General features: G+C 41.8%; 1 protein-coding gene across 2 annotated transcripts; it reads left to right on the top strand.

Annotated features, from left to right (window-relative positions):
- Positions 1–4355: 4355 nt before the first annotated feature.
- On the top strand, positions 4356–25829 carry NAA30 (N-alpha-acetyltransferase 30, NatC catalytic subunit). Of its 2 annotated transcripts, XM_052696638.1 has the most exons (5): positions 4358–4489; positions 4781–5728; positions 12986–13109; positions 14946–15001; positions 22501–25829. In XM_052696638.1, the coding sequence occupies exons 2-5, from the start codon at positions 4784–4786 to the stop codon at positions 22636–22638; spliced, it is 1263 nt and encodes a 420-aa protein (XP_052552598.1). In that variant the 5' UTR covers positions 4358–4489; positions 4781–4783; the 3' UTR covers positions 22639–25829. The 2 variants fall into 2 exon arrangements, with proteins under 2 accessions (XP_052552600.1, XP_052552598.1); XM_052696640.1 differs by lacking the exon at positions 12986–13109 and having other exon boundaries at positions 4356–4489; positions 22501–22648.
- Positions 25830–27368: the final 1539 nt, after the last annotated feature.

The following is a 27368-nucleotide window of genomic DNA, read 5'->3' as shown; positions in this document are numbered from 1 at the left end:
ACAAAGAACAGCAGTTGGCAGAGGGCCTTCTTAAAAGACAACCATGCTTTGATGACCAAATATGCTAAATCATATTTTAAGCAGTTTTAGGTAGATTATTAACTGGGTTTTTCAAAGGTCTGTAGCACTGGTCTAACTCTATTCTTGCTGAAATAAATAACAGATTTTGCGTTGGCTACAAGTGGAAGCTTGAAGATTTTGAAAACATATTTCCCTTGCTCTAGAGGTGTTGAGATTACATTGAAATGATAAATGGTGAATGTGGTGCCTATTGTATAGCTGTCAGCAAACTTGAAATGTTACAGAGTCATGTGATTTTCAAATATACAATAACTACACTTTCTTTTTGCTTGGCAGATGTAAAACAAACCCAGCTGAAGTGGTCAAAGTGACCCTGAAACTGTGGGATAAACTTATTGCAAGGAAGAGTGCCTGAATTTCCTTTTGCATCATATGGGATTGGGGCAGATCATGTGGGTGAGCAGTTCATGCAAGAAGATCAACATATTGACTTGCTCAAGTTAAAATATCTCCTTTTGCAATACTGAGAGCTCCAAATGATGATGGAACAAGCAACCAGCTGGATGAGAAAACTAAAGGTGTATAATACTCAAGCACTTTTTCCCCTGTGCCAGAGGCTGCTCTCAGCAGACCCGGGCCTATGAGATCTCAGGTACCAGCTTTAGATCTGCAATAATGTATTCAGTTTTCTCATACCTCACATCTGCACCTCCTCCCAAACTCTTCCTTCTCCGTGCCTTTTTCTATAAGGAGTGTGGAAGAGAAGAGCTGTGTCTGGCTGCTCACAGTGAAGCACATCATTTTACATCAGCTCCGCTGGCCAGCTGCCAGACACTGTGGAATCAATCCTCTTCCACGAAATCATCCCTAAGTAAGTAGCTCTTACATATGTTTTCATTTGATTCCTAAGCACTAATCAAGCCCTGGTATAAAAGAAAGGCAGGGAGATTCCCTTTGTGCTCTCTCTACTATTTCTCCCACTCCAGTGTCTCCATGAAACTGGGAGACATGAGCAGAATCACAGCAGGGTAGCAAAGGCAGAAACTCTTCCTGAAAGGCTCCAGAGCTCCCTACTAGAAGGAGTGCTCTTGAATGAGGCTGCTGACACACTTTTACTCCTGCTGAGCCATGACTTTTTCCTCCCAAAGAGACCAGGCACTAGAAAGAGAAGCCAGCTGCAGTTCATCATCAGGGACTCGTGTGATTTCACCTGTAGCAAGAACAACAACAACAAAAAAAGTAAGACTAAGAAATTGAATAAATATCTTCATGGTTGGATCATCCTGCACAGGCCCCTGTCTTATTTTATTTTTTATTTCCACCCCTGTCAAATGTCCCTCTCTATCATTTCACACTTGGTTTCAACGTAGCTGCAAAGGTGGAGACGGCAATTTCACTGCTGCGCTCATCTTGACCCCACAAGACCCAGCCCTGCACAGAGACAGAAGTCATCCTCCCAGGACTGCTGCCAGAAGAGATGCAGGCAGTGACTCTTGAATCTTTCAGCACAATGCGCTTGGTTTGCGGCACAGGGTCACCGCTGTTCTGTACAACACCACCCCCTTGTGATTTCTCTTGCTAACAACACGCTAAAGTGCAGTTCTTTCCGGAGCGATCATTTGGCATGAAACGCTCCCTTTCTGAGCAGCACGAATCCCTACCACTACACAGCCGGTGTCCTCTGTGGGAACCGAACAACACTATTTGACATGTACACATACATTTTGTTTTCAGTGAATTGCTCTTTTCCTATTTATGATTCTGTAGTTGATGCTGCAGGAACTTGGACAGACCTGATAGTCCCACCTCCACACGTTGCACCTCCCCTCTGAAAGCAGAGTACAGCACAGAAATTCCAGGACTGCTTGTGTATGTTTGCTGTCATCCTGCACTTATTTGAGGTGCAGACGATCAAGGCCAGGACGCTTTAATTGAACAACAGCATCTTTGCCCATGCAGTTCATGGCTCAGCTGGAGCAGCTGATGCAGTGCTGCGGAGATGCTGATCCACCTCTTTCCCCAGTACGACTGTATGAGGGAAGCACTCATCGTGATGGGGCAAAAACGAGGGCAAGCAGGCATGGTTGTGCTGGCAGCCAACCAGCTGCACTGTCTCAGATCAGTCCCTAAGCCCAAACAGCTGGAGACCTAAGAAGGGAGATGTGCTGAGGGCCACAGAACTAACATAGCTCACAGAAAACTGAATGTGCCTTCCTGAAAAAATCAGACTGTAAAACATCTATAATGGACTTTGACAAGTGGGAAAGAAAGTGAGACATTGTTTTATTACTGTTTTGCTCATCAGCAAATGCTCAGGTGCTTGAGTAACGTGATCACTGTAACATGCAGGGTAGCCGTTTTAAGGAACCACTGCTAGTAACTGAAGAACAATTTGTCTTCGTTAAGCATTGGCTGCTCTTCCTGTTTGTTGCCCAAATTAAGTGCAACTCAGCATTCTGTCTGCAACATTGTGGTGCATCTGGGACAACATCTTTACTTTGACAAGAAACAGAGTATGTTTAGATGTCAACTTTCCACCATGGTTTCCTTGATATCTAGTGTAATCTGTGCATACATTTCTCTAAATACTTCAAAGAAAAAGAAGAAGGGCATTGAAACAAGAAGGAAAACAATACAGGAATAGTTTCCTGAGTGCTCTCTTGTTAACAAATAAATCAGCCACAGAAACAGGTAACAGAATTATTGAACAATGAACTGGAAACAATGAGGCTTGTGTTCAACCTCCATCCCTCCTTCAGAAAAAGGTGTGGTTTGCAATGATGTGAGGTTGCTCGGGGTTGCTGGAGATTCAAAAAGCAGTGAGGGAAATCTGAGGAATGAAATACACAATTTTGGTTCAGAAAGTTTTCTTTAAAAGCAATTGTCATCATAATACTTACAAGAAATAAGACAAATTTAAAGGCCAAGTAAGCACTCAGACCAAGAACACATCAACAGTAGTTTTAGGACACCTTTCATCTAACTTCAGACAGTGACAGCAGAGGTATCTGAGATGAACCAGTTATGCAGAGGTCCCTTATTTAATGGGGTGACATCACTACCAAAGCAAGATTTACCTGCTCTTTTCTAGAGATCTAAAAGGTTTAGGACAGGCTGAATTCTACCACTTTTTCCTCTCCATTAGCTTTAAGGGGAATTAAAGATACGAGCTCAGAGCTCAGCTGCCCTATCCATGCTTACCTTTGGTCAGATGGATCCTGGCTATGGACAATGAACTGTTAACATCAACATCAGAACAAGGAGCCTTCCAAGTCTGGAAGTGGGGCAAATAGAGCACACAGGAGAGGTTTTTTTTTCCATGGTACTGTAACCTCAGTGCAGACAACACAGTATGTTTTCATAACATCACCCCATCCCACAGCTTTTGCTGGATCATCTTCCTAACACAGATATCACCAAAACATGTGGCTCAGATGCTTTCACCACTGTAACATGACAAAGGAAAATTGAATTTTAGGCCATTACTACGCTGACATTTGTTTGCTTTTTCTGTTTAAAATACTCGAGGACAGTGAACCTCATTGCAACGTCAGTGTGCCAGAGCAGTTCAGATCAGGTCCACAGGGATACTTTGATGCCTGAAAACACACACACACGCAAACACCACTTAAATGAAACTATGTGCATGAACACCTTCACAGAGCAGTCCAAAAATCCACCTGCAAAGCAACTGCAGAACGCATAAAGGCAACGTGAATAGAGATTAGACCAATTTCAACCTCAAAATCCGAGTCTTTCCATCATCAGTTGCTTTGGATCAAAGTTTGATAACTCGTTCTCTTTCAATCAGGTGGGTGGTTGTTGGTGTTTGTTTGGGTTTTTTTTTTTCCTTCTTTACTTCAGGACTCTGTGAAGTTTTCAGACTGAAACTCCACAGCCTGCTTCCTTCCTAATTACAGAACCCTGTTAGGACACGCAGAGAAAAGGCTGGATTTCCCTTTTAAGCTCAAGCCTGTCACTTCCTTGAAAAATAACTGCAGCAAAGGAGAGCGAGCAGCCCTGCAAGACTTCCGGTGAGAAAAGGCAGAATCCAGCCTTCCTCTGCATTTCAAGGGCTGCGCGTGTGTTTTAAATAAAACTTTCCCATTTAAAGGGCTTTGCTGTTACAGTGAGATCCAGCAAGGCTGATCAAAAAAGCGAAGAGTAAAATGAGCGCTGCTGGAATGCGAGGGAAGGTAACGGGTGGCAAAAGGAGCGCTTTGAGCAACAGCCACACGCGCTCGCCGCAGGGCCGAGCACCCCCACCACCGAGCCGCGGACTCGAGCTGTGAGGCCCCGCCCAGGCCCGTACTGAAGCCCGCCCCGCCGTCGCTAAGCTCTGTCGCCAAGGGAGGAAACGTCGCAAAAGCTGACAGGAAACTTGGCCGCGCGTTACGACAGCAGCTGCCGCGCTTGGCGGCCGCTGGATGAGCGGGGAGTGGGAGCCGCGGCGCTGAGGAGACGCGGGGTGAGCGGCGGCGGCGTTGGCGGGCGGGGGGGCCGCGGCGGCCGTCCGGGGCCCGCGAGGGACAGGGGAAGGGCCCCGGCGGCGGCGACGGCGGCAGCGGGGGGAGTGGGACGGCAGGAAGAGGCGGCGGCGGCGGGGCGGCGAGGCGGGGCCCGGGCACCGTCTGTGCCTTTGTTCGTGGCCCCCCCGCCCCCCCTCGGCCGCGGCCCGTGAGGCCGCTGCCTCGGCCTTTTTCCCCCGTCCGGTCTGACGCCCTCTTCCTCGGTGGGTTTGTGTCGGTCTCTCCCGTAGGATATGGCCGAGGTACCGCCGGGGCCTAGCAGCGTCCTCTCCCCACAGGGGGACACGCTCTCCCCCTTCCCCGGAGGAGGAGGAGGAGGGGGGGGGCCTGCTTCCTCCTCCTCCTCGTGTTCCACCTCCTCCGCCGCCGCCGCCGCCTGTACCGGGGCCCAGGACGAGGAGGCCGAAGAGGAGGAGGAGGAGGAAGAGGAGGGACCCGCGGGCGGACGGGAGCAGCAGCGAGGAGGAGGAGGAAGCAGCGACGGCGGCAAGGGGGGGCCGCAGCAGCAGCACCGCCTCCACCACCACCACCATCACCCCCCGCACCACAACCACCAGCTCAACGGCCTCATCAGCCCCGAGCTGCGGCACCTGCGGGCCTCCCTCAAGAGCAAGATCCTGGGCTCTGAGGCAGGGGCGGCCCCCGAGGGGTTGGAGAACAAGCGAGCCGGCAAAACAATGGGCTCCGGACAGCAGCAGCAGCAGCAGCAGCCGCCGTCTCCCCCGGCCGCAGCACCGTGCTCGTCCCCCCTTCCCAACCACCTCCCTCCCCAGGGAAGGACTGCACCCTCTCCTCCTCCTTCTCCCGCAGCAGCAGCAGCAACAGGGGACAGGAGCCAGCCTGCTGCCACAACTACGACTGCTGCTAAGACTGCAGCCCGCAATGGGCTGGCAGGAGGGACTGGCTTGGAGGAGGAAGAGCAGGAGGAGGGGGATGAAGGTGGGGAGGAGGAGGAGTCCTTGCTGCTGCTCTCTAGGTCCTTAGCAGCAGGCTGCAGTTTGAAAGGCTCGGGAACGGACTCTCAGCCCGAGGAGGACCTAACGATACGATACGTCCGATACGAATCAGAGCTGCAGATGCCCGATATCATGAGACTGATCACCAAAGATCTGTCTGAACCCTACTCCATTTACACGTATAGGTATTTTATCCACAACTGGCCACAACTTTGCTTTTTGGTAAGTGCTGAGGGGGAGTGGGCAAGAATTGGGAGTGGTTTAAAGCTGGGGTGGAGGCATGATTAAAGGGCTGACATGTGGAAACGCTTCTAAAATTCTTTTTATGGCTAAGAGGAAAGGCCAAGCTTTTTGGAAAGTATGTAACACTAATGAATTCTCCTTCTCACCTGAGCCTGAATAAGCAAAGCTTATGTCTGAAGTTCTTACATGCATTAGCGCACCTTTCTCAGTGGTGGGGAAAGGGTTTGAACACAGGGCTAGGATCCAGGAATTCAAGGCTTCTAATCTTGGTGTTGACATTGACGTCTTTGACCTTTGGTTGCTCATTTTGTTATTCTCTCTCGGTTCCTAGGTTTGTATTTAGAAAAGAAAGTATACTTAGTCCACGGGTATCTTGTGAGTGCTTATTAATTCTTGCACAATGGTTCTCAAACTGACTTCAGCAGGACTGGCATATGAATGTTGACGAGTGTAGGGGCACTGTTGAAGGTTTTGTAGACTTTTTGATCTGCTTGCTTACCTTGAGAATTTCAAGTACAACTATATCACTTTTCAGGTGTGGTAGTATATGCACTGTACAGAAATTCTCATTTTGTTCAGGCTGTCTTGCAGTACTAATGCTACCCTTAACTGTTGTATTCTTCCTTCTGCACTGTCAAAAAAAGATTGTTTTAGTTGTTACCCAGACTTTCTAAATATTTAGCACTTCTTGTGGAAAGAGAACAGCCAGATGATTTTGGAACGTGTGTCTCAGCTGACAAGCATGCTGTCAGGGTAGCAATCCATGCACAGGTATATGAGACTGAGCATAAATTGGCCTGAGGGGTATGTATGCACAAGAGGGGGGCTTAGCTGTGTTTGATTTACTCTCTCTGTCAAACAGAATGTTTTGGGGAGCGTATGGTGCTTCCTTGCTCAAAGAAATGATTAATTCTTTTCTCTTGATGCTTCAATTAAGGCAGGACACCACTCTGACAGGTACGATTTAGCCAGAGCCAAGGTACCCTTTTATTCAATGGTACCTCTGTAAGATTTTAATTGGCTATGAGTACAGAAGGTGAAGCTAATGGAATCCATCTGGCCTTAAACTTACTAAATGTTCTTAGTTTAGGACGTGGTGTAATTTATAGTGGGATTTATATGATTTATAGGAGGGTTTCCAGAAATGTGCCTCTTACAGGCCTGAGGAAGGAATACAGTACGATTGATTACAGGAGGTTGACCAGAGTGTTACCATCTGGAACAACATAAAAAAAATATATTTGAAAATATCCTTCAATATGTAGTCCTGCTGATCAGGGTAGAGTGGTAATTTTTCAAGTGTAGTGCCTGCACCTAGCTATGTGTGTGACTGATTTGCCTCATCTTGGAAAGAAATGCTTTCGAACTACAAGATCTTGTCTGTACTTGCAGCATCAGGTGTGCCCTCAGTAATGCCAGCATGGTGTTGGATGCTATTAGAGCATCATGCATCTCTTTACTTTGCCACTCAAGGAGCAGTGGCAAACTGTTCAATAGCACTAAAACAGATTATTTCTAATGTGTTTTTGAATGCATTCAAGGAGCAAGGTTTTACTCAAGGAAAGGAAGTCATCCTAAGTCTATTTTGTAGCGACATCTTCTTTTAATAGTCTTGAACAATCGACAGAACTTTATTTGAACTCTGTAATTTTACTCAGTTTTGCCATTTTTTTTGAAGGATGGAATGATAGGAAGTGTGTAAAACAGAAAAGATGTCTAAAGCTGTTAGCAAATAGTTCTACATGCATAATAACTTGAAGCTCTTCCAGTATCTTGAGTCACTTGATATAATTCTGTGACTGATTTTGGTGTTTTTAAGGCTTGTTTAGTGGTTGTCATGCAGACTTTCTGTTCTATAAAATTGAATTTCTTCCTGCAGTTAATGGATTTTTGAACTACTTCTATCTAATAACTCTTTAAAATATTTATCTTCAGCAGGAACTGCATATTCCAATTAGCAAGAACAATGTCAGGTTGGTGCTCGGAAGGATAGCGCCTGATCCCGCAGAATCATTTGTCTTTAATGCCTCACAGCCTCATACTCTTCTGGTTCCAGGCTCTGCTTTGACTTTGATTCTTCTTGGGTACAGAGCTTAGACTGTAACTTGCTTGTATTTGAGGGGAAAAACTGTAGCATTTCTATCAGTTTAGTTACTGAATTTCACCATTGCTACTCTTGTTGAGGTCCTCCAGTGCAATAATCCGAGGTCTTCATTGCACTGAGATGGGCTCCCTTCCTCCACAGCATGAGGGGAAAGAACTAACTCTATTTAAATGGACAGGGTGTCTCTCTTCCTTAAATGATCAGCAGTTCTCCCTTGCTAATGTATTCAGTAAACAATCTTAAACGTTGTAATTCTGCTGTGTGGCATTTTAGATCCCTGACCATGTAGAGCTTTTCCAGGGGAATTAATAACATTATTCCTCTGGATGATGACCTCGTGGGTTTGGCTTGGCCTTTGCAAGGTGATGTGACTTAACAGCTAGTGCCAGTCATAGGGCTGCTTGCTGCTTCTGGTTCAAGCACCTTGTCCTCACTTGTGCAAATTTTTAGTTTATCTGATTTGGGAAGTTAAGCTAGCTGCAGTGCCCTACCATGCATTTATACATGTTAGTGTGTTTGAGGGGATATAAGTGTCATGGAGTTAAGTTTCCGCCAGTTTAGCTCTCTAAAAGTATTCATAGCAGCGTAGCACAAGCGCTGGTGTTGGTGCAAGAGGAGAGGTGAGAATACACAGCTGGAGGGAAGGCCTGGGACCAATCCTCTCCGATCACTAGCATGGTTTTGCAGTATCAAACCATTTCCTAGCTATACACTCAAAAACAAGTTCACATTCTACTTTTAAAGGGTCTAGAAAACCATCAAAACTCATCGTTGAACATCAGATGAATCTGTGTAACCATATTCCTGGCCTTTGAGTTAACACATTGAGAGTACTTGATAAATAGCTCTGGTATGGGACACTGCTGCGTTATCTGACTGAGCTGTAGCAAGATAATAGCCTTCTCCTCCTTAAGCTGTGACTGAATGCTTAAGCTTAGATTCCTCCTGTCTTTGGAAGAGCAGGTGTGGGTGTGCTGGGTGTGGGTGCCCTGTGCTTGGGTTTTATTTGTTCCCGGGAGCTTTGTCAGCCCATTTTCTCTTCAGATGACCTACAGTAACCACTGCTGTCAAACATGAGAAAGGAGAGGGCTATCTTTCTGTTTCACATCTTTAAACACTGCCACAGCTTTGTCCCTGTATTGATTGTAGGTGCATCTTTGAGGCTGTAGCTGTGTTTGCAAGTGTTTTTGCAGATTCTAGAAAGTGTTCAAACTCCTTCCATTTAGGACTGATAAGTTGGAAAAAAAAATTGTTTCCCAAGTACTGTAGCGTGGGAGAGGTGAGCTTGGGAAACCTTGCTCTGTTCCAAAGTTTGGGTAAGAGAGGATATAATAACAGCAGGGTTCTGACTGAGTGTTGTAATCTTTCCTTTACTCATCACTGCAGAATCACTGCTCTGCTCAGCCACCTTTTAAGAAAAATCTGGAAGATGCATGCTTTTATTGGGTTCTGAACTTTGCCAGTAGCTAGAGCAGTGATTGTAATTTAAACTTTAGTAATTTTAAAAGAAACAATTAATTCCATGTACATGGTTTTAGATGGGCTGTAAATCCTAAATGGCCATGGCTAAGATCTTTTTTTTTTCCTACTGATACTTTGCTGTTTGTCTCACTGGATTTCATTTATGAGTTTCTATGCTTCACGTTCAAATTAAAGACTTGTAATAAATCATCTCCTTTTTTTTTTTTTTTTTTTTTTTTTTTTCAGTTACAGAATGCTTGGGGGGATAAAAGAAGAACCAGAAAAGTTAGGGAACTGCATGGGGAGTCTTACCAGCCTCATGGCAGACTTAGGAAGGCATTCTGTCATATCCATATCCGCACCCAATTTGCAAACTGCTGCAACTCCTCTGTATTCCAGTTTCCTCTTAGGAATGATCACGGTTTGAGACACTTGCTGTGCTGCTGCTTCCTCCAGCAGGCTTTGTGAAGGGTTCAGACTCTGTAGTGTATGTGTATTTAACAGCAGCTAGTGGAGCTCTTTTGGCATTGAATTGCACAGGAAGGAATTGCTCGTGTCCAGTTTCATAGAGTGGAAGCAGGGAGAGTGACTTTGTGATTTGCCCAGCGCTGTAAAGAGCTCTGACTGAACTGCCAGACTCCAGGTTAAAACCATTAGCCTAAATGTATTCCTTAATAGCATTTGGTAACATGATCGTTAAATGTGAGCCAAAGATTCGGACTGAGTTGTTCCTGTGATACTCTGGGATGGATTTTAGTGCCTGTGTGGAAAAGGAACCTGCAGTAGTGCAGGTTCTACTGCATTTGAATCACAAGCTATTCCTCTTTTAGGGGCAAGTTGGTTGGTTTAGTCATCTCTAAGTGGGAACTCTGAGTCCAAAAGGCACAGAGGCAGTGGCTGACAGATGCAATGCCACCTTTGCCAATGAAACTGGTGCCTGTTGTTTAATTATAAGAGAGGCAAAGTTCTTGCTAATCTATGAACATCTGTGTTAACTCTGAGCATGTGTGGTTGCAATACAAAGGTTTTAAAATCTAGTTTGATTTGAACTTATGAATAAGAGCAAAGTTGATGCAAATATTAGATTTGAATATGCATGTGTTAATGTTGCTGAGAACTTAGGACTGAAGTAAATCTTATAGTACTCCATGGGGCTTATGATATATCATGGTAACTTGGGCTGAATTCTGTTTGTGGAAGCTTGTATGTTTAGAAGTACTCTCATGTACTTGAAAAGAATATTTGTCCTATGATAGTCTTCTCATATATGATGTTGTACAAGAGCTACTTTTTCTCCTTCCTTCCCCCAGCTCTCATTCTTTTTTCTTTTTCCCCATATTTACACAGCTAGACGTTTTCCAAAGAAAAAATATGACCGAGTTTTACTTCACATTTTGGATTTGTTTCCAACTTTAGGTAAGGTTAGAAAGAAGAAGAAAGAAAAAAAAAGGCAATGAGAAAACTCAGGTTGCAGTGCTCAGTATGGAAGCGGAGCAGTCAGAAGTGAAGGGGCAGACTCACCTGGTCCAAGACAGAAAGACAGATTTAAGTGCTCTAGGAAGTGGTAACGAAGTGATACTGTATGCAACTTTGTGGCAACATCAGTGGGAATTTCCTTTGCAACAAAATTATTTGCTGTTCATTTAATGTTTAATGTGAGTACACGTTTAGTGAAAGTAGGTTTTTTGGAAAGTAGTTCTAACAAGGAAGAAAGCAAATCTGCTGTTGCCTGAGATGGTGCTGCTCCTGAATGGTGAGGAGGAAAAGAATCAAGTGCCAGTTCGTGCTGTCTTTTTTTTTTTTTAAAGCAAGGTATACGATTACATCTAGGTACTCAGCATAATTATAGCAATGTTATGAAGTGTCTGATGATACTCTTTAACTCCCTGCTTTTCTCAGGTCTGAGCAGAGATAGAAGATTTGCCTTGAGCTGGTACTTTGCATGCAGTTTTTGTATAAGTACAGCTTTTCTATGAAATGAAGGTGTGTTTTAGAACAAACAAAAGACTGCTTAGAGGCTGTGTATTTCAGTCCACTTAGATCATGTTTCATTTGCTGTTTCAAAAATTACAGGTTTAGATTGTTCAGGGTTGTTTTAAAAATTACTGATGTATATTGTTCAGGGTTGCTCTTGGGTGCTGTTAGAAAAATATAGATTTTTGCCAAATGTAAAAATTAGCTATATTTGTAATTATGTTTGCCTGACGAGCTCGAATCATATTAGATGTGTTGTTAGGCTCACGCTGCATCACAGAGGTATGGAACTCGTTCATTTTGGGCTGCTTCCTGTCACCTTCTAATGGGCTTCTGGCTGACAGCTGGCTTGGTTAATAACCCACTGTCCAAATGGAGAGCTGGAAGACATCACACTTCAGGCAGAAAACCTGCAGATTGGTGCCTGTGCTGCGATCTCTATCTAAGAGCCTTCTGCCTATAGATTCTTACCCTACAAGCTGCACAGTGAAACCTTCTGTTTACAGAGTTCCTACCAGAGACTTTGGGGAGACGAGCACTGGAGGCCTGGTAATACTGGCTCAGGCAGGTCTTTTTTGTTTGATGTCTCTTAGTGCTGTGAATTTGGATTATCCAGAAGCTGTTGTGCTAGCACATGCTTGTGCCAATCATGTGCTGTAGGCCTGGTTTAGGAGGCACGCTTGAGCGGAAGGCTGGTTCTCCCTGCAGATACAGGTCTCAGAGTTCTGAGGATCCACTTACACACCCATGCATGCAATTTTCAGCTTCTTTTTTATCTGTAAATCTTTCTCTGAATAAACAGTAATAATTCATTCTCTTTTTGGATGCTGCCCTGCTCTGTAGCATTATTCACTTGACTGCTGTATGTTGTAATGTCATTAGTCTCTCATGCTGCCTAGTCATTCAGTTAACATATGACTTAGTTATTCTGTCTCTAATGTATTTCATGGTAGATTTTTTAGTGTGTGTGAGCACAGAGGCTGTGTGAATGGTTTGGTAAGGAGAGGGGTTAGGATCTTGGGGTATTTTTTTCTTCTTACTATTTCAGAATGTCTCCTTAACCACACATTTTGTGTGGTTAATCCCATTGGATCTGTCAGTGCGTAGCTCATAGTAAATAAAATCTCAGAACAGTGAAAATGTGTGAAATTAACTGGATGCTTTTTTTTGTTTGTTTGTTGCTGGGATGTCCCACGACTGAAAATGACTGTTTGTAAAGATTAAATGCAAAGGCATTTTTGTCTGATGTGTTACGACCGTGACGTAAGCACCAGATAAAACTTAAGTATATTACCCACCCCAGCCATTGCACTTGAAAATTCAGATCACAAGAAAGAGCTTTTTACTTTGTGGTAGCACATATGGAAGCACGTATCTACGCCTTAACCTGGTCTTTATCTCTTTTCTACCCCTTTCTGTCCCAGATGTTCATATTGGTAGACTTCATAGAGTAGCACTTTGATTCTCTCCTGGACAATTAATTGCCTGTTGATGGACTGTAATTTGATTTTAAGATGATAGAGAAATAAGAGACCTTTATTCTTGTTCATACTTCTGGAAACGTTCTTAAGACTGACTTGGTTGTTGTACACAAGCAAATTCTGTACAGCTGTTTCATTTTAAATGTACTGGTTACTAATTCTGGTAGTGCTGCAGATCATAAACTGAGAATACATACCTATATGTTTGTCTTTAAGGCCATGGTAGGGGAAGAGTGTGTAGGTGCCATCGTCTGCAAGCTGGATATGCACAAAAAGATGTTCCGCAGAGGTTATATAGCCATGTTAGCAGTGGATTCCAAATACAGAAGAAAAGGAATTGGTAAGAAGAGCCTTTTTGTTGTTATTTTTTATATCCTACGTTGTTGGGGTAAACATAGGTGCATGAAGATTGAAGCAGAGCTGCACTTCTAGATGTGGTGGTTTGATGTCATCCCTGCCTTGTTCACCTACACAAACTCCCCAGTGTCTTCTTCCATTCAGCTGAAATAACCTGAAGTGCCCATTCCACACGAGCTTTACATCTGGTTTATGAAGCTAAAACGAAAGGCATACAGCAGCCACTTACCTCTGCAAATTACCACCATCAAATAACAACTGCAGGAATTGCTTTTTGGTTTTATATGTGCTTTCATAACTTTGTCTTTATTGTGTTCAGTGTATACATATCTATATGTTTTTTCCCAGTGGAAATGTCCCCTGGTTTTCCCCTATGAATTATGTATATACTGCTCACTGGGGACAACATATGTAGCTCATTGCTGTATTAATGCTTGAAAAATAGTTGTGTATTCCTGCTTGAACAACCAAAATGGAGAGCTGTTTTGTTGGGAAATCACACAATGAAATAAACAGCTCTTGGCAGGGAGTTTGCCTTCATTGATCACTTTTTGCTCTGTTGGAAGGGATTTTCCTCCTTTAATCAAGCCATCTAGGAAACCTGGTGTTAGGATTGCTCTTAGGGACCTTAATTCCTTTGAGTTTGTTATACTGAAATTAATTTTGTAACATCTTTAACTTGAAAATTATCACAACTGTTTGGGCATACGTGATTATTTTATTTTGATGCAGTTCAGAAGCTCTTATTGGTGTCTGTAGTGGAGCAGAAGGAAGAGGATAGTGAGAAATGGTTCTCTCCTTTCCTTTTAGCTGAGTCATGAAGCAGCCTGCTGTGTTTTAGTTGCAGGTGCTTGGATTCATAAGTAAATAAGAACTAACGCTGTTCTTAAGATCTCTACAAGATTTTTCCTTTGCTTTAGTCAGATCATTATTTTAGAGTTATATAAATAAATTTTATACTTAACATTTTGCTTACTTTAGCATTATGTAAATGCTAACGTCTATCCTGCATTTATCATCTTGCTGTTGCTCAAAGCATGCTGTTAATCTGAAGGTGTTTTATATGCAGTACAGTTATGTTCAGTGAAAATCTTAATTGAATTAAAGTTCTGAGGATACTTGAAAACAACCTCTAGATTCCTTGGGGTTCTTTTTCCTTTTCCTTAGCCTTCTTATGGAAGTGACATTTATGCCATTTCATTGAACAGCAGTTTTTTCCAGCAATAACTTTGAAATCAACTTTCAATTTCACCCCAATTCTCCAGACAGGTAGGGATATTGCATTCATAGAACTGTCGTGAAATAGATGAGAAATAATGATAAATAATTAAGTTAATGCTTGACTGAAGGGAAGGGGTGGCTTTGACCACGTTATTAGTTGCTGGCAAATCCAAATGGGGAGCGAGCTGCAAGAAAAGTGGTTTCATAAGTTTTGTTGCTAGTAGAAGTATTTGTTTTAGTAAGAGGAAATTCCCTTGGAAGATGAATGCCCTTCAAGTACATGCCAGCAGAGTTTGCCTTTAAATGCAGCAAAAGGGAATGAATCACATCTTGGAAGGCTATATATAACACCATGTTAAACATAGGAGCCTGTTTCTAATATCCTCGCGTTAGAAGACTTTTGCATTCAAGCTGAGCCTCTGGATAACTTTAGGGATGATTTCAATATTCAAACTTGAGACTGCAACTTCTTGTTACGTTCTTTCCTCCCTGATTTCCCCAGATGTCACAGCACATAGGTAGTACAGGTTAGTTGTACATAAGCTGACATCTCTTGCACCTCCACTCTAATTAATACTTACTGAACTCTGTGTTTCAGGTACAAACTTGGTTAAGAAAGCTATTTATGCTATGGTCGAAGGAGATTGTGATGAGGTAAGATCTCCATAATCAAAAACTTTCGTATTGTTTATGGTTTGTGTTCTCCTACGTGTGAATTCGTTTCACAGGTTTGTCTTTTAATTTCACAGGAATGTGTTTTGGGTGGGAGGTGAGTTGGTAATGCCCTCTTTCTTTTATAATAGAAGGGAAAAAAGCCTCAAAAACATATGGCGTAAATAAAATAACTTTCTAAATTTGCCATAAATATTCAAGTGCAGTGTTTCAGGTTCTGTTTTACATTGCAAAGCTGCCTCAGCCTTCAGTTGTTGGCATATTTTCTTCTTAAGAGTCAACTTTAGGTTCAGTTGACCAGTGTAACTTGCATGTTGTTGTAATATTTCCATGCTTTCAGAATGCACGGGATATTGGAACAGTACATGCTGTAATATTGCAGATTATAGTTTTATTGCAGCAAGTAATCAGGTAACTTCAACAGTGCTGAAGCTGAATCACACAGCACTAAGTTCTGATGATTTAGCATGGCAGTGAAGGAAAGTGTCTTAATTACTGTCAGGCTTTTTCTCTGGCCTATTTGTTAGTCTTTTCTTTTACCAGATTATAGTCCTATGGTTTTTTTTTTTCCTCCCCTTTTTTAATGTATGAAGCAACTATCTTTACGTTCCCTGTTTAACTTGTGAGGAACTCCCCTTGTAACCAATCTCCTTAATCCTGTTATCTGATTCTTTAACTTCCATCTGCTTGCTACAGTGCAGTTGTTAGCTTATTCCTGACATCTGAACACCGTGTCATTTCAGTGTATCATTGCTAATGATCCTTTGTTACCTCATCTCACTCCATTCCCTCAGTTGTCCATAGAATCATAGAAATGGCCAGCTTGGAAAAGGCCTTCAAGATCAAGTCCAACCACAACCTAACCATGCTACCCTAACTCTAACCACCCTTCACTAAATCATGTCCCTGAGCACCACATCCAACTGTTTTTAAACACATCCAGGGCTGGTGACTCAACCACCTCCCTGGGGAGCCCATTCCAGTGCGTAACAACCCTTTTTGTAAAGAAGTGGTTCTTGATATCCAGCCTAAACATTATCTGGTGCAACTTCAGGCCATTTCCCCTTATTCTGTCACCAGTGAGAGGAGACTAACCCCTCTCTCACTGCAGTCACCTTTTAGGTATTTGAAGAGAGCAGTTTTCTGGTGTCTTTTTTTTTTCTTCTACCATTTGTTGTATCCAGGCAGTGTACTGCAGTCTAATAGTTCTGCAGTTGTTTAAGTTCTTTGTTTTGTCTTGATGTTTTTATCATATATACTGTGCTTTACTCTATTTTCCCACATGCTACCTTTAATGCATCTTTTCCATTGCTTTCCACTGTGGTCTTATATTCATTTGCAACTGCTACATATCTGAGATTTGAGGAACGAAGGGGGAAAAAACCAAGTATATCAGTGTACTCTCATCAGACTGGGAGAAATAAGATGCAGGGTCTTGAAGCCTACTGCTGTTAGAGAGTCAGTAGCCAAACTTTGTGATTCTACCCAGGCCACCAGAGTTGCAGTGCTCCCTGTGTTATGTATGAGTGTGTGTGTGCTACTTCTCCCATAGCGTTGTTTTGATACAGGACTATCTTGGAGGTATACACTTAATGAGCTCTCCTGTGTCATTCTTCTCCCCCCTCTCCCCCCCCTCTTCTCCTCCCTCTTTAATAATAATGCAAGAGTCTTTCTTACCATTACTTAAAATAAACGTGGTGAGGATTGCAGGCTACTCTGCAGTAAGACTCATTAAGCCTTAGTCATAGATTTTCATCTTTAGTCTTGTGTAAATGCTCATAAAATCGTAGGTCATTTTTCAGGCTTTTTGCTGTCCCTATTTAATCAAGTGTGCTTCAGTGCAAGCTCCTTAAAGTGTGTGCTGGATGGGTGCAGGCATGTTTCACTCCCAGAAATCATCTAAGTATTTGTGGGATGATGATTCTGAACTAATCATGCCACGCTTCTTGGGGGCTTTTGCATCAACCTGATTTTATACGGGTACAACCTTTTGAAATGGGAACTCATGTCCAGGCAATGAGGAGCACAAGCAGAGTGTATTTCTGACTTCCTACTACTCCAGTTGGCAGAGGCATGCCCAGAGTAATACAATGTGCTAATGCTTAACGTGCAGGTAATGTACAGCCAATGGGAAGCATATTCCTTTCCTTTAGCAGAAAGTATACGTTTCTTCCTGGCATGTGGTACAACAATACCAATGTTTACATGTTGCATGTGGTAGATTGCTGAGAAATTGTCAGTCGTGACCAGGATTTGAAAGATCCAGTTAGCCACCTGCCATTTAAAGCTCTCAGACAGAGCTGAGAAACTCACCCTCGCCATTTATTACAGCAGTTGCTGGGGGGGGAACAGTTTCTGTCCATCTGATTGATGCCTGGCTGATGAAGCAGTGCGTGACAGTGACTGCTCTTTGTGAGGTGTGTAAATAGTTTCTGCTGCTTTTAACATGTTCTTCTACATCCCTAAAATCAAAAGCATGGTGGAAATACAAAGATGCTGTTGATACAAAACAGATTGCAATTCAAAAATACTCTCTGGAAACTCGCTTAGAAAATCATTAAAAACAGGAACGTGGACCTATGATTGTCACTGAAATTTTCCAAAAGCTGTTTGTAATCTTTTCCCTTCAGTCTAATTACAGAATAGTTGCAATCAATGCATTTAGTAACTTGTGACATATAATCTGATAAATGCTTAATTAAATGTGGTTCTTCATGAAGTATCACAGATTTTAGACTTCTGGGGTATCAACACCAAGCCTTGCAAGAGGTGTGTGTGCCAACTCCAGCCAATAGAGCATCTGGCTTCCTTTTGTACATTTGTTTGGTCTTTATGACAAGCACTTTTCTTAAGTTATGCTGCTTAAGATCGTCATACGGAGCTGCTCCATCCCTTAATCAGAATAAGGACAGGAAAAGTTGTTTGTTCACAGGTAGACTTTCCATCTCTAACAAATGACTGTAAGGAATTTGCAAATGATTATTTACCTCATGTTGCCTTATTTCAGCAGCATGTAACTACTAACTAATCAAAAAAGGACTTGAATAAGTGGAACTCTTCAGAGCTTTTTTGGCAAAGCGTGGAGAGGAATTGTGACTTCTGAGAATTCCTATGAGACTTTAAAATGTTTTAAAGTCAGATTTTTGTGACTTCACCACTAGGTGTGTCTTTCTAATTCAGTGCCGTGCTTCTAAGAGTGATGGATTTTTATATAATCCTATTTGAAATTATCAAACTCTTGGCATCTTTAGCTTTTTTGAATCTACAAAATCGTTTTGCATAAGTTTTATATTTGAGATACTGCATATCTTTAAATGGTAAGTCAGCCAATCTGATGAAGGATGCTGGGCAAGCGTCCACAGCTTGAATCCTGTAATAGGCCAAGCTTATTTGTAGGAATAGTGGCCTCTTCTGTGAGTGCTGAAAGAGTTATTTTCCTCATTAGTTTATTTGATTTGGTTTCTAAACTTGAGTGCATTCAGGATTTGAGCTGAAAAAGCAAGAAAGCTTGACCTCCTTTTTCCTTCAGTTCAGATAAACTAGGTACAACAAGGTAATAACAAGAAACATTGTATCCTGTTCTTACAAGAGATTCCTTTTTTCTAAAACCAGTTAAAGTTGACCAGAGTTGAGATGGTAACTGTAAGTTTTTCTTATTTTGGGCATAAGAGAAAATAACGACCTACAGAATGTTGCAGAAAATTGTGTTCAAACCCAGTCAGACCTTACAGGACCTACAGACCTTGCAGACCTACAGGAGCAGATGGGTTGCATTATGAGAAGACTTAATAGGCACATTTTCAGAATAAAATAAATATTAAAGGTAACAATTGTAGATTTTGAGCTTGATTGAAGAGAAGAATCCTTCACAAAATCAGACTAACGGAGCACATATAAATCTTAGGTGTTTCCTTACTAGATCCAGGAGTGTGTCTTAGCCCTCTGAGATCAAGGCACTATATTGAGATCAGGGAATTATTGTTCATTGTGCTGGGTTTTTCTTAGAAATACCAGGACAAATCTATTGCATGAGCTTTCAAGATGAGCATTTGCTCAGGTGCTAAGATTCCAGCAAACCTGAATTTCAACATATAACCCCTCCCTTGGGTCTGCAGTGTTGGAAGTCTTCTAGCACTGCAAAGTATGCAACTTGCAGTTGAATACAGACATGTTGTATCACTCTGCCAGAATAAAGAACTTTCGTGCAAGTGAATGCCATTTGTAGGCAGAGGTCAAGTAAGAGTTTCCTGCATTGTGGATTTACATGGGTCAGATTTCCTGTTTGGCATAATGCTTTGTTTTAATTTGAACTAAGAAATTGTACAGTGTGCATACTCGTGTAGAAAAGAGGAACTCTTCAGGTAAATTATTGCATTGCCATAATTGGTGATAACTTGAAAGTTATTTATTTTAATAGATTGAAATTGGTAAGAGTAATCAATCAAGTTGTAAGGCCTGATAGTACTATTGCATGAGGTGCCAGCAAGAGAAATTCAATCTCTAGTTCTTCCCATAAGACCAAGAATTGAATTTGCTTGTCTTAAGAGTACAGGTACAATGGACTGTCCTGTAATTTAAGAACTATGGCTATTAATATTTTAATGTTTGTTCTAGAAAAACTTCTTTTAAGTCTTATTTCCTGCAGTGTGTGTTGTTCACTGTTAGCTCCAGCTTTGCAGTTCTTACAACATTCACAAATTAAAAAGCACAGGGGGAATTGTCCATAGGAATGTCTGAGTGGCTTGAAACTTAAGTAATGCTCAAATACATAAACAGAGCAGATTTTTAAATGTTACTGAAGGAAATCAGTGTAAATGCTAGGAACCTCAGATGCAAAGAGCAAACATGATGGAGAGAAAATTGAGTTGTTTTTCTGATAGTTTGCTTTATGAAATAGCATGGTAGTGAACCTAGTGAGCTGGCAGAAGAGCTGAGGGGGAGTGGAAATGCATACCTGAAGGCCAGCAGTGTTCCAGGTAGGTTAGCTTAAAATGCTCTACAAATACAGGCTAGCATTTTTATTTTAAAACAGAACAACAGCAACTAAAAACTTCCTGCTTTTGGAAGATGAGGGAGTCTGAGGTTCTGAAATACAAATTACTTCTTTTTTTTTAGACTGGGATTTTTGTGTAGAGTGGTGGGCATCAGATACTGGTTTAGGTGTAGCTGTTAGTGGTCTTGTACCTGCACTGCTCACTGGCTTGCTGCATAAATTTCTTGGAATGTCCTTCTGCAGTGTCCATCAGCTCTTGTTTAATTTGTGAATGTAGGTGTCTGTGGGATGTTAGTGTCGGTTTATTAGTTCTGCCAGTGTTCTTAAGCAACTGTGGTCAGTCCTTAACAGTAGAATCTCTGAATAACTGAGGTGGACGGCAGTGAAAAAGGCAGAACAAATTCTTACTGGTTGGAATGGGTGTGTTGCTGACCAGGTGAGGTGTGCCATAGCTCTGTTCATTGTGTTTGGAGAAAACTGGCAAAAAGAATTCAGAGGGATGTACTTCAACAGTTTAACTTCTTGTTAAACTGGTCTGGTATTAAATGTGGAGGTAGGTGGCCCTGCCTTTGGCAGGGGGGTTTGGAGCTTCATGATCCTCGAGGTCCCTTCCAACCCAGGCCGTTCTGCAATTCTGTGATTGTTAATTCCGGGATCCTGGGCTCCATCAGGAGAGGGGTGGTCAGCAGGGACAGGGAGGTGATTGTCCCTCTCTACTCGGCTCTTGTGAGGCCCCATCTGGAGTACTGTGTCCAGGTGTGGAGCCCTCAGTACAAGAAAGACATAGAGATCTTGGAAAGGGTCCAGAAGAGGGCAACTAAGATGATCAGGGGGCTGGAGCACCTCCCCTATGAGGACAGGCTGAGGGAATTGGGCTTGTTCAGCCTGGAGAAGAGAAGGCTGCGGGGTGACCTCATTGCAGCCTATCAATACCTGAAGGGAACCTACACCCAGGAGGGGAGTAAACTCTTCAGAAGGGCTGACAACAGCAGGACTAGGGGAAATGGATCCAAGTTGAAGGAGGGAAGATTTAGGTTGGATGTTAGGGGGAAGTTCTTCACAAGGAGAGTGGTTAGGCCCTGGAACGAGCTGCCCAGGGAGGTTGTGGATGCCCCGTCCTTGGCCGTGTTGAAGGCCAGGTTGGACGGGGTCCTGGGCAACCTGATCTGAATGTGTATGTTTGGTGGCCCTGCTAGGCAGGGGGGTTGGAACTACATGATCCTTGAGGTCCCTTCCAACCCGGGTGATTCTGTGATTCTGTGTGAATTCCAGTGTAGTTTTTGGGCAGTACTTGAGGCTACTGGGACATTTTTCAGTCTTTCCTTTCCATGGACTACACTTGGGTTTGGAGTCAGCTGTTGGTGACAGCTTTTCTTGCAACTGTGGTGTTGTCAACATAGAGGGCCAAAAGGGAAAAAAAAAAAAAAAAAAAAAAAGATAAAAAGGAAAGAGCTGCTCTTTCTTCCTTGCCAGGCAAGTTGGGGACAATAAATGACCAAGAAGTTTTAATCTTCTAAAACCAATGCATTACTTGAAATGTAATGACATGCCTTTCACTTGCTCACTATAATCAATTACTTCCAGCCCAGGCTTCTCTTACAACAGCTTTGCACTCTGTAAGTTTTGATGTGCCCTTTGGCATATGAGGAATTTTGGTATGGGCCATACAAGAAGCCCCAAACAGGACTCTGTGAACCTGAGATCTGCTTGGTGTGTGCACTCTGGGATGAGTCTGAGGTCCTTGTGCTGAGCACAGATATGTATAATAAACATTGGATCTGATGGCGTGGCATAGAATGAAGGGGTTTGTATCTAGGTCTAAATCCTTCAAATTAAGAGGTGAGAGAGATATTCAGGGGTGAAATATAACTCACTGCATACCAAGTTCTTATAATGTGTGGAAGTTCTGGGCAGCCTGGTGTGGTGGTTGGCGACCCTGCACACAGCAGGGGGTTGAAACTAGATGAGCATTGTAGTCCTTTTCAACACAGGCCATTCTAGGATTCATTCCAAGTATGTGTTTGTGTTCAATAAATGTGTAGCTGTTATACTGGGGGATGTGGTTTAGTGGGAGATATTGGTGGTAGGTGGATGGTTGGACTGGCTACTCTTAGAGGTCTTTTCCAACCTTGGTGATTCTATGATTTGGACCCTGAACTGTTCAATTGGTATTCTTTTTTTTTTTTTTTTTTTTTTTTTTTTTTTTTTTTTTTTTTTTTTTTAAATATATTTTATTGCTATCAGATAATGGTTTGAAACCCTGTTCACAGCAAACAAAATCTTGAGATGAATGAAACATGATTACAGCTACTATTGTTAACTGCTGTTTTCTTTTAAATGTGAGGATTGAGGGGGGGAGTTGTTTGTATAAACGAGGACTTGAAAATATCAATTCCAGAAGTTGCTCTGCAGTGTACCTTTAAATAACAGCTTTGGGATTTGTTCATACAGCTTTCTCATACGTGCTTTCTCCTTTTTTCTCTTGAAGGTTGTATTGGAAACAGAAATCACAAATAAGTCTGCTTTGAAACTTTATGAAAACCTTGGGTTTGTGCGAGACAAGAGGCTGTTCAGATACTATTTAAATGGAGTTGATGCACTGCGTCTTAAACTATGGCTGCGTTAAAAGAATCCATCACATCAAGCAACTGACGTCCCAACAGCGCAGAGTTGTCCTTTGCATGCAATGCAATTTGTACAAAATTGCTTTGCAGGTGGACTTAGTAATTTCCATGCAGCTCTTATCTGTCAGTGTCTCATTTTGAGTGTCGCACATATTTGTTGCACTTTGGCATGGCGCATTTGTTCCGAATTAAAGCCGATTGTTTCAAACTTCGAGTTCTTTTGGTACCAGCAAGATGTGCCAGTTGATAGCCAAGATAGGTTCGTTCATTTGCAAGTCTACTGACTGTATTACATACACAGTGAACATTTTATTGAAGAACCTGTTATGTGGAACACAGCTTTTGGTTCCCGAAAAGAAAAAAAAAAGCCAATGTAGATTGTAAAATTCTATAAGTATACTAACATTTCATACAAAAAAAAAAAAAAAAAAAAAATTGCCATAGTTTTCTGGAAAAAGGCTTCAATTTTAGGTTTTATTTTTCAATATTGAATTTTCCATTCTTAAATATTGGTACCTCAGTGATTAGTGAATGAAAAAATGTATTGTAGGGTGGGGTGTGTGTTACAATGAGTAACAGTAACAATTAAATTGCGTCTGCCAGTGCCTGTATAGATAAGTATATTTGTCTTCACCTCTTAAGTTTGGAGTGCATGCTTTTATTCTTTTACTTTCTTCAATTGTCTCTGCAAGAAAAAATTCTGCTTTTATTTAAATTCTGGATTTGATAATAAATTATTTCAGATTTTTATGATTTGGATACTTCTCCCAAACGAGGGTTTGGAAGGCCCTTCTTTTCTTATAGCAGGAAGTGTAAGCTATTTTGAAATCCTTGAGTAGCTGCTAAAAGAGAACCTGATGTTGCCAGTGAATCTCTGCTGGTTTTGGATGCACTTTTTTCTTTAAAAGAGTGAGGGACTTTTAAAAGAAGATATAGAAAATTAATGTAAATTGGTATGATTTTATTTAATCAAAATTATCACTAGAAGCTCTGAGAAACAGCTATTTTAAAATAGTTTGAATTTTTTTTTTTTTTTTTTTTTTTTTCAGATTGCTTTGCTTCAGTGTTCTAAAATGCTTCAATCTTTGGTTCTTGGTCTTGGAAATAAATTTCAAGGTGTATTGTATCCATTTTTAGCTGCTCTCATTTTCTCTAAACTTACATGAGCTAAATTATTGGGGGATTTTTTTTTTTCCTTCCAAAATCGAAGCGATGGGGAGGAGATTTCTCTTCCTCTTCCTCCTCTTCCTCTCTCACTTTCTGTCTCAATTGGGCTTACATAGGTTTTAACAATACCCATCAATCTGTTCAGTAATACAGTGTCTAGGCTTTCTTGTTCAGCGTGGCTATATGGCTCAGTTCTATGAATTGGTTGGTTGGGATTTTTATTTTTATTTTATTTTTCCTCCACTTCAAAAAAAAAAAAAAAAAAAAGTATTAGTTGACTTCTGGAAGAGTCTGCAGGGGAGAAGAGGGGGGAAGGATGAGCTCTCAGTGAATCTGCTCTTTGGTAGTTAAGCGTACTCTTCAGATTTGCCTTACACTTATTTTTTTCTTTAGGGTTTGGTTTGAGTCTTTTTTTGTTGATGTTTTGTTTATGTTAATTACTGTACATTTAAAGAAAAGGAAAAAAAAAAAACAGAAACAAAAAAAAACCCCTACCTCCATTAACATGTGGAAAAGATCCCTGTGCAGGAAAACTGGATTTAAAGGAAAGCCTTATTTTGCGCAGACCGATCGCAAATGGTGATGGGCATTTCTTACCAAGTACAAAAGATGAGTTGTGTTTGAAAATGAAGACTTTTAGTAGAAATTGGCCCTTCTGAGTTTTCTGCCTGGAAACACTGTGTTTCTGAGAGGGTTTGTTTCCCCTCAGTAAGGAAAACTCGCTTAAAATGGTGCCTGAATTAGTGCTGTGAACTGGAATCTTATTTGCAGAGTTCAGAGCTAAACCTTCTGTTCAAATTTTCCTACCCCCTCTGGTTTGCCAGTTATTTAGAGCAGTTCTTCAGGAGGTGAAGGCTAAAGTGTTGGGAATGCTGAATTGATGGAAACAGGCTTTTCCCAGATGTATTCAAGTTGTCTGGAAAGTAATGCCTGCTCTGGCTTGCTTGAACTAAGGAGGCAGATAAGAGAAGCTTCGTTCCTTGTTAGCAGCTGCTGGGCTGCAAACTGCACAGTAGGCTATCTTGTGTGCCTGCTGATGTTTAAAAACTGAAAAGCCAGACAAGCAAGTTTTCTGGAGGTTAATATTTAAGCTGTGGGTGTCTTGAGTTTGAGAGCAGACTTGAAACTTAGCCTACGTCACTTTTTGTGAAGGTACTGCCGAAAAATACCAGCACTGCTGAGCAAACTTCAGATGCAGCTCTGTTTATTGTAAGAAGTAATTCATTCTTACCATGCCATCTTTGAAAACGCTGCGCAAGATAGGTGTGTGTTTCTTTTCAAAGAGCACATTGCCTGAAAGGTTCTCATTTTGCTGCTGTGTAACACACAGTTCACTACGGAAGAGACTGAAGCTGTATGCGTTGGCTTACGTTAAATGGAACAGATTTATTCTCTGTGTTGCTTGGAATTGGATCTCAAGTGGGAAGTCAAGAATTGCAGAGAGGTGAACACAGATGTTCAAAACGAATTTAGCAAAAAGGAGCTTGGTTATTTCTCGTGTCTGTTGTTAAAACACAGTTCCACTCCTCCTCACCTTTTGCATTGACAAATCTAGCTAAGGAGTTGTTATTTAGATTTGCCCGAACACTGCTATTTGCTGACATGTCAGGTATGGATGTTTGCGTTATGTTGGGTTTCTTTTTTTGTTTTGTTTTGTTTTGTTTTGCTTTTTTTATAAGGAAATGATCGGGTTCATCACCTACAAGAAAAGCAGGCATAGTCTAATTGGCATTGCATAGTGAATCACAAACTTTTCCAGGGCACTACAAGGCATTGCTCAAACCGAGTGCTTTGTTCAAAATGTTCAGGTCTTGTATAAGCATTGCAACCTGTATTGGAGTTTAGGTATCAGAGGGGCATCTATGGAAATGTCAAGTGTATCTCCAAATCCTGGACTGCTGTTTTGAGTGGATTATATTCTTCTGTCCCTTTATCCTTTTTGATGAGAACAAAAACAGTGGGGTTATGAAATGTACAAGCTGTCTAAATACAATGCAGTCAAATAAATGGTTAAGTTGTTTATCTATTTCCTTTTGGATGGAAATGTTCGTATGGTTGTTTTGCTCTGTCTACAAAACAGTGAATGTGCAGTGCCTGTATGAATTTCAGTTTCATAGCTGAACTGATGCTTTTGCATGTGTGCCAAGTTATGGTGAATATCACTGGACTTTTCCTGAGAGATAGGAGTGGTTTTATTATTATTTGAATTGTAACAAGCGGGAGTTGGGAATTGCTTGCAACTCTTGCAGAGATGAAAACAGGCTCTTAGAAATGCATTGGGAAGCCTATGGGTTTTGGAAGTCTCCTCTCTTTTATTCCCTCTGCAGTTGCACTGAGGTTCCTAAAACTTGCCAAGAACTCAGCAGCAAGTGTTGCACGTGTTTGGCCTCTGCTGGAAATTGCTGCTCACCTGGCAGCAGCCCCAGGTCTGTTCTTTCAGCTGCTTTCCTGATTCCTTACAACTCAGCTACCTGGTCACTACAGTTTTGTTATGGAGCTACACTTTCACAGATGTTTTACTACTTTTCCATTTCTTACTCTGTGCAAGAAGCAGGTTACATTGTTTTCCTATGTCTTGCACCACAGTGTATTTTTAGGCCTAGTACATCTAGTTAGTCCATGTGGGCTAGAGTAGACCTGGAGAAGCCTAATATTGATTTCAGTGTGAAAAAATAAGAAGTACTTTTCTAACAGGCAATCCAGGCAGGGCTGGCTGGGTGATATTTTTAGGAATGAATGTTTTATGTTTTATTGCCCACTCGTGCACACTTTGGAAATCTTTGATTTCTTTAAAAATAGAGTGCAGAGGGATCCTGACCCATGAGTCATACAGGGAAAAGGGGAACGTTCTCAGTGCATGCATGTTTGTGGTGAGGATGCTGAGGCTCTCTTCTTCCTATTGATATCTGATTCCCTGTGGGGAAGGCAGAGCTGTGACTACATTTTGCTCTTGATTATTGCTCTTCATTGTAAGGCTCAAGGGTAAGGTAAAAACAAGCAGTAATTCAAAGGGGTTTAGAATAGACGAGGTATTGATCTTTTAAACTTGCTGTCCTCTGCAGGACAGTTCTCCTTCAGCAAAGCGTGCCTGAGCCCTCTTCACAGGAAGATGGAAATGGATGCTGGCAGCTTCTGTGTATTCAAGGGGAGGCTTCTTTAGATGATGCCTTGTTAGATGATTACTGGTTCTTACACCTTGCTAGGATTGCAGTTGTGTTGATCCATTGCTGGGGTACACGTGTTTTCCTCCTTCACTGAACATCTGCTCTCACTTAGAAAGCACAGCTAAGGAGAAGAAATGTCCCTTCTGTCTCACTGCCAGCAATTCCTATTGATCTTTCTTCAGCTACGATAGGAAAAAGGTCAAATCCAACTTATGATTTATAGTCTGCACAGTCCTCTGCCAGAGCTCAGTTCACTGTGTGCTTTTCTTATAGCTGTTTCTGTTACCTTAGACCCGTAGGGCCTTGATTTCAGGTAATTATGAGTAAGAAATAAGAGGTTTTCCTGGTCTGAAAAGACATGAGTAGAAGGAAAAAAAAAAAACATACTGAAAGGTTGTAAT

This window comes from Tympanuchus pallidicinctus, unplaced genomic scaffold, assembly GCF_026119805.1.
Source record: "Tympanuchus pallidicinctus isolate F22 unplaced genomic scaffold, pur_lepc_1.0 scaffold3, whole genome shotgun sequence".
In the NCBI taxonomy this organism is placed as follows: Eukaryota; Metazoa; Chordata; class Aves; order Galliformes; family Phasianidae; genus Tympanuchus; species Tympanuchus pallidicinctus.
This window is presented reverse-complemented; position numbering and strand designations above follow the sequence as displayed.

Coding starts and splice junctions, on each gene's coding strand:
- NAA30 (XM_052696638.1), top strand. CDS start 4,784: ATGGCCGAGGTACCGCCGGGGCCTAGCAGCGTCCTCTCCCCACAGGGG. Junction 5,729..12,985: donor GGCCACAACTTTGCTTTTTG/GTAAGTGCTGAG, acceptor TTTGTCTTTAAG/GCCATGGTAGGGGAAGAGTG. Junction 13,110..14,945: donor ATACAGAAGAAAAGGAATTG/GTAAGAAGAGCC, acceptor TCTGTGTTTCAG/GTACAAACTTGGTTAAGAAA.